Raw genomic sequence first — 11,113 nt, forward strand, 5'->3', positions numbered from 1 at the left:
AGAAACCCTAAGTATTCAAAACAACGTCGTTTTGTTGAATATGGTTTCTCTTAAACCCTGTTTGCGCCTTTTTTTCCTTAACTCTAAACAAAACCCTATTTTTTAAACCATAAATTTAATTTTAATCTTTGTTTTAGCAATGAGTTTTTAATTTATGGTTTTTGTAATTTTTATCAACGCTATATTTAATTGTGAGTAATGATTATTAATAAATACTAATTCACCAGTGTCTAATTAGATGTTATTATGTTATAGTGTTACAATTTACGTGTTATTAACTTATTATACTAAAATTATTTCTATACTAATATCTGACTTCTTTTTATACCAGACTTATACTATAGTGTCTAATTATATGTTATTATAGTTTTGTAAATTAGTATTATGTGTTATCAACTTATTATAATAGTACCACCAAGATGGTAACTAAGTTGGTACGAGCTGGTATTCCATAGCCTCGAGGTCAGGAGTTCGACTTAGGCGTAAGTCGAAACTGCTTGCTAGAGTAGTGCCTAACTAAGGGTCTATGGGATGGGCTTTGGACAGGCTGACAGCTTGGAGGTCCTGTGGTGACGGGCTCGCCCATTGGATAGTATCTATGGCTCAAACTGGATATTCCACAATGGGGAATGGCTCTTATGGTCACGCTCAAGGAGGGTAGCTATGCTGGTCGCTCCCACCTCCCCTTTCTAGAAAAAAAAAATGGAAAAAATGAAAAAGAAAAAGAAAAAGAAAAACTTATTATAATAGTCTTATTTCTATACTAGTGTCTACTTTGTTTCTATACTGGACTTATACTAAAATGTCTAATTACATATTATTATACATTAGTATTACATGTTATTATTATACTATAATGTCTAATTACATATTATTTATACTAATGTCTAACTTATTTCTAATTTAATTCTATACTATACTTATTTCTAGTGTCTAATTACATATTATTATATTATGTATAATAGTAATACTATCATGTACTTTACATATACTAGAATTAGTCTATTTACATATAATAGTAATACTATCATGTAATTCCATGCTTGTGCCAATCAAAGAAAAAAAAGGAACCTGATTAGAGAAGTGATGAATGAAAACAATAGAAGAGTTATTGGTCATGAAGAAATTGAGCAAACTTTCAGGAGGTATTTTATGGACCTTTTTCAGACAAGCAATCCTAGTAAAGAGGTGATAGAGGACTGCATTGGAGGCATTGAAGCAAAGGTTACCCCAGACATGAATGACTGGATCTCGAGGAGCTTTTCAAGAGAGGAGGTGGAAGAGGCAGTTAAACAAATGGGACCTCTAAAATCCCAAGGTCCAGATGGTTTTGGAGCTTGTTTTTTCCAAAACCATTGGAAGGTAGTAGCTGAAGAAGTGTGCCAGGCAACATTATCTATTTTAAATGGTAACTCTATGGACTCTGCTCTTAATTACACTTATGTTGCTTTGATTCCTAAAGTTAAAGACCCTTTGTTGGTTAGTGACTTTAGACCAATTAGCCTTTGTAATGTCATTTACAAAATTGTGTCAAAAGCTATCACTAACAGATTTAAGAGAGTGCTATCTACCATCATTTCTCCCTCCCAAAGTGCCTTTCTACCTAGGAGAATGATTAGTGACAACATTATAATAGCCTATGAATTACTTCATTCCATGAAAACAAGGAAGAAGGGGAGGGTGGGAAGTATGGCCATGAAGTTGGACATGTCCAAGGCCTATGACCGAGTGGAATGGAAGTTTATTGAGGCAGTAATGGTTAGGCTTGGTTTCTGTGAGAGATGGGTGAAGCTTATCATGAAGTGTGTCTGTTCAGTAACCTTCTCTGTTTTGATCAATGGAAAGGTGGGCCACACCTTTAAGCCTTCAAGGGGGTTAAGGCAGGGTGACCCTTTGTCACCTTACCTTTTTATCCTTTGTGCTGAAGGGTTGAGTTCGATGCTTAATTGCTATGAAAAACAGAATTTGATTAGAGGTGTGCAAGTGTCTCTAGGGGGGACAAGAATCAATCATCTTCTCTTTGCAGATGATTGTATTCTGTTTGGTAGAGCTAAGTTGGAAGAATGGGATAAGTTTTAAGAGCTTCTATACAAATATGCGCAAGCCTCTGGCCAGTTTCTTAACAAAGGGAAGACTTCTATTTTTTTCAGTAATAATACCAATGAGGGGGATAAGAGAAGGATTATGGTGGCTGGGGCTTCTGTGGTTTGTGGCAGTTATGAGAGATATCTAGGTCTTCCAGCTTTGGTAGGAAGATCTAAATACAACTCCTTTAAAGTATTGAAGGATAGGGTTTGGCAGAGGATCTCTAGCTGGAAAAACAGCTTCCTTTCACAAGCTGGAAAAGAAGTTTTGATAAAGGCAGTGCTTCAATCCATCCCCACGTATACCATGAGTGTGTTCAAGCTCCCTATGAAGTTGTGTAAGGACATGAATGGATTATTTTCAAGATTCTGGTGGAGGAAGCAGCACATGGAGGGGGGTATCCAATGGAAGAAATGGGAATCTTTGGGGTTGCAAAAAGGGAAGGGAGGCTTGGGATTCAGGGACTTGGAAAGTTTTAACTTAGCTCTCTTAGCAAAGCAAGGGTGGAGGCTTATTAAATATTCTGATTCTCTAGCAGCAGTGGTTTTTAAGGAAAAGTATTTCTGGCATTCAAGCTTTTTGGAGGCAAGGCTTGGCAGACAACCCTCTTTTCTATGGAGAAGCATCTGGTCAGCAAGAGATTTTGCTTCTTGAGGGATTGAGGTGGAGAGTGGGGGATGGTAGTAAGATTCAAATATGGGGCTCTAAATGGATGCCAACACCTACATCCTTTTCAGTCCATTCACCAGTGTCTATGCTAAGGGAAGATGCAAAGGTGGAAGAGCTGATTGACAAACAGAACAGAGCATGGGATGAAGGGAGAGTGAGAGCTATTTTTTCAAGTGAAGAGGCAGAGCTAATTCTTAACATTCCCTTGGGCAGAGGTATGGCACAGGATAAAATTATATGGGGACCTTCAAAGAAAGGGGCTTTTACTGTCAGCAGTGCATACTATTTGTAGCTTGAAAGATTGAGAAACAGCAGAGGTTCAAGTTCAGATGCAGAAATGGTAGATAAAATATGGAGAAATATTTGGGACTTAGATGTTCCAGGAGTGGTCAAGTTATTTTTATGGAAAGCAGCAAGTAACTTGCTGCCTACAAAGAAGAACCTACTCAAAAGGAAGGTAGTGCAGGAGCCAAGTTGTCCAATCTGTCATGGAGAAGAAGAGTCAGTTATGCATGCCCTTTGGGAGTGCAAAGCAGCAAATGATATATGGGCTGATAAGAGAAGCTTAGTACAGAAATGAAGTTGTAAGGAGGTTGATTTTATGAAGCTATGGGAGAAACTGATGGCAAGATTGAACCTGCCACAGCTAGAAGAGATGGCTATCCTTTTCAGAAGAGTGTGGCTCAGGAAGAACGAATATGTTTTCGAAGAGAAACTATCTTGTCCTAGGAAAGTCTTCACCTCAGCTATTGAAGGGCTTGAAGGGTACAGGAATTCTCAAAGGGTACAAAGGCAGGATGTTCACTCATCAAGTGCAGAAGGGAATAGACACATATGGCTGTTACCAAAGGCTGATTATGTGAAGGTTAACTGGGATGCATCATTAGATTTAAAGAGGAAGAGAATGGGTGTGGGTATTGTGATTAGAGACGAGAAGGGAGAGGCATTGGTAGCCGTTTGTGATCAGAAGAAGCATGTGCAGGATCCATTAGTGGCAGAATGTCATGCACTTTGGAAGGCATTGGAGCTATGTAATGAATTGAATTTTCAAAAGGTAATGTTGGAAGGAGATGCCAAGAATATTGTTTCAGCTGTTAACAGTGAGGAGGAGGATCTGTCCTGTGTTGGTTTTATAGTTGATGATATACGTTCAGTGTTCAGAAACAGACCAAATTGGTCTTTACATTTTTCCTATAGAGAAAGAAATACAGTGGCTCATACATTAGCTAAGGAAGCTTTGAAGTTTGAAGAAGCTAAGATATGGATTGAAGAAGTTCCAAGTGTTATTGTAAATTGCTTGGAAAAAGATAAACTTTGTATTACTTAAAGTTTGATTAATGAAGTTTTTGAGGTTTATTTCAAAAAAAAAAAAATAGTCTATTTATATTGTAGTATAAGTATATTATTTTATAAGAATTAGCTTATATGTATACTAAAATATTATTGAATTTAACTATATAAGTTTAATACTCATATATATGACCAATATATAAATAATACATATTTTTATAACATATGTACTAAATATATTGAAGTCAGAGTCAATCCGGCGACACCTCCGACTCCGACTGGAAAACAAAAAAAATCTAGTTTTGACTTTTACGGTGTGGAGTTGGATTTTCATATTTTTTTTCTCAACCCTAACTAAGCCTAGTTTGTGCTACAATACGTAAATAGAATTCCAAAAATTTTCCCAACGGCATAACAATCAACTCTAAATAAGATTCAACACAAATTTACTAATTTAGGCTTGAGTTGGATAACAAAGTCCTCTCAAGTCATTCCCATCTCATCTCAATATTCTAACACCACAAACATAAAAACTTTTCAATTTCAAATTTTTAACTTTTTCATCAAATCATTACATAATCATTACAATTTTTCCAAACTTCTAAATAAAATATAAAAAATAATTCAACTTTTTGAAATTTCAAATTAAAAATTATTTTAAAAAATTATATTATAACAATATTTTAACGTTATAATATTTTTATTCAACTTTTTCTATCTCATTTATCAAAACTACGTAAAATAAATTAATTCAAATATTTGACTATATTCATATTATTCACAAATCATTTTATTACTATTCATAGATCATCTCATATCATTTTATCTCATCTAGCGATCCAAATAAGACCTTAGAATCCATATATACGGGGGCAATTGGCGATTCCATGCACCTTAGGAGAAAAATCACGAGATCATTTGAAAAGTCGGAATAGATCAGCTGATCCCTCATGTGGGTTTGGTGCGTTCACTCTTAAGCCGTTGAGATACATCACAATCTCGTAAGAATGCCTTCACGTGAGTTCTTGCCCCGGGTCAATATAAAACTGCCTTGAGCCACTGCCACATTTTGTGAAATCCCTCATGAGTGCCAGTGTGGAATTCGTTGAGGATTGGTTGTATGAGGGAAGAGTTGGCCTTTAAGTAGATCCGATCCTTGTAATAAATGAGTCCCGATTTGAAACTCCATGGTCTAATGGCTTCTCCAGCTTGGATGTGCTTCACCAACGTTTACAAGTCCGGCTGATTTTTAACTTCCTATTTTATGGTCCCTATCCAACTGGGATTGGCCTGTTAGACGTATCAGTTCCGTTATATCACCAGCTCATCAAGATAAATCTGTTACAATGGTTACCTAGTTGTTGTTGTAGTTATCTAGTAAATCACAACAGATTTCTGTTAGTATTCTATAGTTATCTAGTTATCTAGTTCTGTTAATAGAGTTTTTTAAACATTTGAATTCTTGTATCTATCTAGATAATGTAATTTGAATAACTTTGTAATTATCTATATATATGAAAACACTCGAGTAACTGGTCATTAATTTGAGCCAGATTTCATTCTATTCTTATTTTTCTAACTTGGTATCAGAGCATTAAATTGCTCACGCAACTCGATCCTATATGGCCTCATCCAATTCCTCTTTTGTTATCCCAAACATTACCTCTCTGGTTTCTGTCAGACTAGATGGAACCAATTATCTGATTTGGATTACCCAATTCATTCTTGTGCTTAGAAGCCATGACTTACTAAGCATTGTTGATGGGTCAGAAATCTGTCCCTCTCAATATCTTCTTGATTCCAGTGGGAATTCTACTTCTGATCTCAACCCAGCTTACTTGGTTTGGCAGAAGAAAGATCAATTTATTTTGGCCTGGTTAAACGCCACTCTCAGTGAAAAGATCCTATCCACAGTCTATGGATTAACAACATCCAAAATGGTATGGAGTACATTGGCTAGCAGATTTGCTCCTCAGTCCAGATCTCGCATTTCCCACCCCAAAAGACATCTTCAAACATTGCAGCAGGGCACTAAAAACTGCTCTTATTACTTGATCCTTGCCAAAAACAGGTCTGACCAGCTCACAGCAGCAGGTAAACCTATTGATGAGGAAGACTTGATCTCCTATGTCATCGGGGGACTTAATTCCATTTATAACCCTTTCATCACATCTCTTAATTTTGCCACTCGAGACAAACCAATTTCATTTGATGATTTTCAAAATGAATTGCTCAATTATGAGCAATTACTTGCATCTCAGAACAAGACCCTTCCCAGTGATGGCACACAGTTTGCTTTCTTTACAAACAAACCCAAGTTTACCCATGGCAAGAAATCAAAATACCCCACTCAGCAAGGCAAGCCTTCCAACTATAATCGACCTCCTGCCAGTTCAAACACTGGCAACTTCTCCCTTAAACCACAATCATCCAGCAGCCCCTTCACCTCCACCAAATTCCCACCATGCCAAATCTGTGGCAAAAATAACTACCAAGCCCTTGATTGCTATCATAGGATGGATTTTTCTTACCAAGGTCAACATCCACCAGCTCAGTTGGCAGCTATGGCAGCCCATACTCATGGCACACAAGAAGTTGAACAGCCTTGGTATCTTGACAGTGGTGCCAACAACCATATTACTTCTGAATTGGACAACTTGACCCTACAACAACAGCCTTATCAGGGCAAAGAACAGGTCACAGTGGGCAATGGAGGAGGCCTGCTCATCACCAACACTGGTTCTTCTCTGCTTCTTAACTCAAACAACAAGTTCCTTTTACACAATATTTTACATTGTCCTAAAGCATCTTCTAATCTTTTATCCATTCAGAAATTTTGCAAAGATAATAACTGTTACTTTGAGCTCACATCATCTCATTTCTTTGTAAAGGACCTACAGACCAAGGAAACACTTCTTCAAGGGCCGAGTGAAGCTGGACTGTATCCCATGTATCTCAAGCAGCTGAAACTCAAGAAAACAATTCCTAAAGTTGCTCATATTTCCTCTTTTACTGCATTACAAGGTGTCAAAGTTCCAATAAACATTTGGCATTCGAGATTAGCTCATGCCTCTGAATCCACAGTTGCTAGGGTCATTCGAGAAGCTTTGCTTCCTATTTCTGGTCCTGTAAAACAGAATAATTTGTGTGAGTCTTGTCAAGTTGCTAAGAGTCACAGACTTCCCTTTCCCGAGTCCAATAACAGATCCTCACATCCTCTTGAGTTAATACACTCAGATGTTTGGATCTCTCCAGTTGCTTCTATAAGTGGATGTAAACTCTATGTTCTATTTATTGATGATTTTTCCAGATTTACCTGGTTGTTTCCTTTGCAATTCAAATCTGATGTGTTTTCTTGTTTTCTTAAGTTTAAACAACTTGTTGAAACTCAATTTTCTGGAAAAATCAAACAACTTATGACTGACAATGGTGGAGAATACCTCTCTACTAATTTCAAAAATTTCCTCTCTACCAATGGAATTCTACATAGGCTCACTTGTCCTCATACTTCTGAGCAAAATGGGATTTCAGAGAGAAAACATAGACATATTACTGAGACAGGTTTATCACTCTTAGCTCAGTCTCATCTTCCATCCTGCTACTGGGTTGATGCTTTTCTCACTGCTATATATGTCATAAATAGGCTTCCTACACCTGTCCTTAGCAATCAGTCACCATTCTTCACATTATTTAACAAACCACCAGATTACTCATACCTAAAGACATTTGGTTGTGCATGCTATCCTTTGCTTAGACCCTATACCACCCACAAATTAGCCTTTAGAAGCACCAAGTGTGTTTTTCTCGGGTATAGCTCAAATCAGAAGGGATATCGATGCTTGGATTTAAACTCTCAGAAAGTCTACATCTCCAGACATGTCATCTTTGATGAATTGAATTTTCCTGCTTCTGATACAAGGGCTTCAGCTGCTGCTTCCTCACCCTTGCAGGATATTTTCCCCTCCTCTGCCAGTGCCTCACAATCAGGTTCTTTCTCTAATCCCTTGCCACCTCATTCAGTTTCTTCTTTTCCTATTATTACACCTCCTACATTCACTGTCCCAACAGATTTCTTTGATACATCACCCTCATCTGTCTCATCTGAACCTATTTTTCCAAATAATACAAGCCCACCTGCTCCACATAATGCTCCTACTGACAGCAAAAATTTTTCCTTGCTCCGCTGGCCCCTTTTCACGCCGAGATAGGCTGTCTGCAGCAAGTTCTCCTGCCCCTTTTTATATTCTGTCAAGAAGTCATAGCCCATTAATTTAACAAGCCATTTTTGCTGGTCCTCTGTAGCTATGGTTTGATTCCACAAGTGCCTCAAGCTTTTGTGATCCGTTCAGACAATGAATTTACTGCCAAGTAAATATGGTCTCTATTTTTGGATGGCTGCCACCAACGCCATGACTTCCTTCTCATAAGTTGATCGACTCAAGTTTCAACCTTGGAGTGCCTTTCTAAAATATGCCACAGGCCTTCCTTCTTGCATGAGCACCACCACTAAACCAAATCCGAAGGTGTTGATTCTACCAGAAATGGTAAAGAGAATTTCAGAAGTGCCAAAACAGGGCCTGTTGTCATGGCTTGCTTGAGTTGAGGAAAAGCAGCTTCAGCTTCTTCATTCCACCCAAAGGCATTTTTTTTAGTAGATGTGTCAAGGGTCCCATGATCTGTCCATAGTTGCGGATAAATTTTTTATAGTAGCCCATCAATCCTAGAAACGCGCGAAGAGCCTTAACTGAATTCGGACGGGGCCATTTGAGCATTGCCACCACTTTCTCAGGGTCCATGGCAACCCTATGTTCAGATATCATGTGTCCCAAATAACTCACTTGTCCCTACCCAAACTGACATTTATCCTTCCTTACAAACAATTTGTTAGATTGCAATATGCCTAATACAACCTTGAGGTGCGATAAATGGTCCTCGCAATTTCGACTATATATTAATATGTCGTCGAAAAAAACCAGCACATACTTTCACAATACAAGCTTGAAAATTTCGTTCATGAGAGACTAAAATGTTGATAGGGGCGTTGGTGAGTTTGAATGGCATAACGAGAAATTTGTAATGCCCATGGTGCGTGCGGAACACTGTTTTCTCAATGTCCGAAGTGTGCATCTTGATCTGGTGATAGCCCAAGTGAAGATCCAACTTCGAAAAAATTTTGGCCCCATTAAATTTGTCCAACAACTCGTCAAGGATGGGTATTGGAAGTTTATCATTTACTGTGATTTGGTTGAGGTTCTTGTAGTCCACGCAAAGCCGCCATGATCCATCGCTTTTTTTGACCATTAACACCTGCGACGAGTATGGGCTATTACTGGGTCGCACCACTCCCGACTGCAGCAAGCTGGTGATTAACCTCTCAACTTCTCCATTGATATAGTGCGGATAGCGGTAAGGCCTCACATTCACTGGTCTCGAGCCTTGTTTCAATGGAATTTGATGGTTATGGGATCGGTCAGGAGGGAGTCCCATAGGCTCGGAAAAAACACCCTCATGCTCATGCAATAATCGTTTAGATGGACTGGAATGGCTGTAGGACCTGCAAAATCAGCACCCAGGTTAATTGGAAACATGGTAGTTGGTGCTCTGTTTTTTCTAGGGTCCATGGGAAGTAATTGGCAGAGGAGGCCGGCCAATTCCCTCGCTGCTACTCCACTTTCCACCACCTTATGCGTTGGCCCATTAATCCCCTTCAGCTCCATTCGACTTCCCTTGTATTCAAAACTCATCACAAGTTTTGTAAAATCCCATCAAATTGGCCCCAACGTGCCTAACCATTGAGTGCCTAGGACAGCGTCACACCCTTCAATGGCTAGCAAAAAAAAAATCAATGGTGAACATAATACCCTGGAAAAATATTCGAACCCCATCGTAACAACCATTACAATCCAGCTTCTCCCCATTTGCAACCATTACCTTCATCCCACGCCTCTGTGAAGGAGGCGTTCAAGTTATTATGGGAACTTCTTGAGTTGATAAGAGCGGTGATGCCATGTCCTTTTATTACAACTCTAATGCTCATGGTTTATGGTGACGTGGTTCCCACAATGGCGTGCAGCGAGATCACACGTTCATCCTCGTAATTTGCCGTCTCCTCTTCCTTTGCTTCGCCCTTCATTACTTCCTCATCCATATAAATTCCTTCGATCAAAAAGAATTTTTACAATGATGGCCAGGTACAAAGTTCTTATCGTAATTAAAGCAGAGTCCCTTCCTCCTCCTTTCTTGTAACTCGCAAGGATTGAGGCACCGAATTGGTGGTGCTTTTTGTTGGGGAAATCAACACAGCGGAAGGAATAAAAGCTGTAATAAAAGAGTACACTCATGCACTCAATGACACCAAGAATTTAACGTGGTTCGGCAACCGCCTACATCCAAAGAAAAGAGCTTCACTAATAAATAGTGGAACACAAGAAAATATTACAGAGGAGAAGGATCACACTCCACTCAACTCAACTCTCTTCTTTTCTCTCACTCAACAAATGTTGAAAAGACATTTGTTCCCTGATGTCAAGCTTTCTCAGGCCGTGGCTGCACTCAAAGCTGACACATCTTCTGTAAACAGTTAAGTATACACAGCGTAATTCTTGAAGGGGATGCACTCAATGTGATTTAAGAACTTAACAGAGAGACGAGATTGGAGCACAGCAGGTTTGATCCTCCAAGACATCAAAGTCGAGCTCAAGAACAGGTCAACCTGGTCTGTCATGCTTGTCTTCTACAATATGCTTGTATTGTGAGACGAGAATTGTTAGTTTGTGATGAAAGTTTAAAATATTATTTTGTAATATTATTATTGTTTTGAGATTTGAAAACATTGAATTGACATTTAAAAAAATTAAATTATTTATTATATTTTATATAAAAATTTAAAAAATTACAATAATAATAAAAAATAAAATAAAAATTTTATATTTCATCTCACGTATTAAATATAAAGAGTCCGACCTTGTATCCAACATTTACTTAGTCAAAGTTGAATAAGAATGACTATTCTTTTCAAAAACAGTTACGCCACCCACGTAAGTGACGAAACAGTTGGTGTTGGACCCAC

The 11,113-nt window shown here is 38.3% G+C and overlaps 1 protein-coding gene and 1 pseudogene across 1 annotated transcript; both read left to right on the forward strand.

Moving 5' to 3' along the window:
• The first annotated feature begins 2,184 nt into the window (after positions 1-2,184).
• Positions 2,185-3,046, forward strand: LOC108986816. Its single transcript, XM_018959580.1, has 2 exons — positions 2,185-2,557; positions 2,676-3,046. Exons 1-2 carry the CDS (start codon positions 2,185-2,187, stop codon positions 3,044-3,046), a joined length of 744 nt encoding a protein of 247 aa, XP_018815125.1.
• A 3,097-nt stretch (positions 3,047-6,143) lies between these two features.
• On the forward strand, positions 6,144-6,268 carry LOC118349373 (annotated as a pseudogene).
• Positions 6,269-11,113: the final 4,845 nt, after the last annotated feature.

This window comes from Juglans regia, chromosome 8, assembly GCF_001411555.2.
Source record: "Juglans regia cultivar Chandler chromosome 8, Walnut 2.0, whole genome shotgun sequence".
NCBI lineage: Eukaryota > Viridiplantae > Streptophyta > Magnoliopsida > Fagales > Juglandaceae > Juglans > Juglans regia.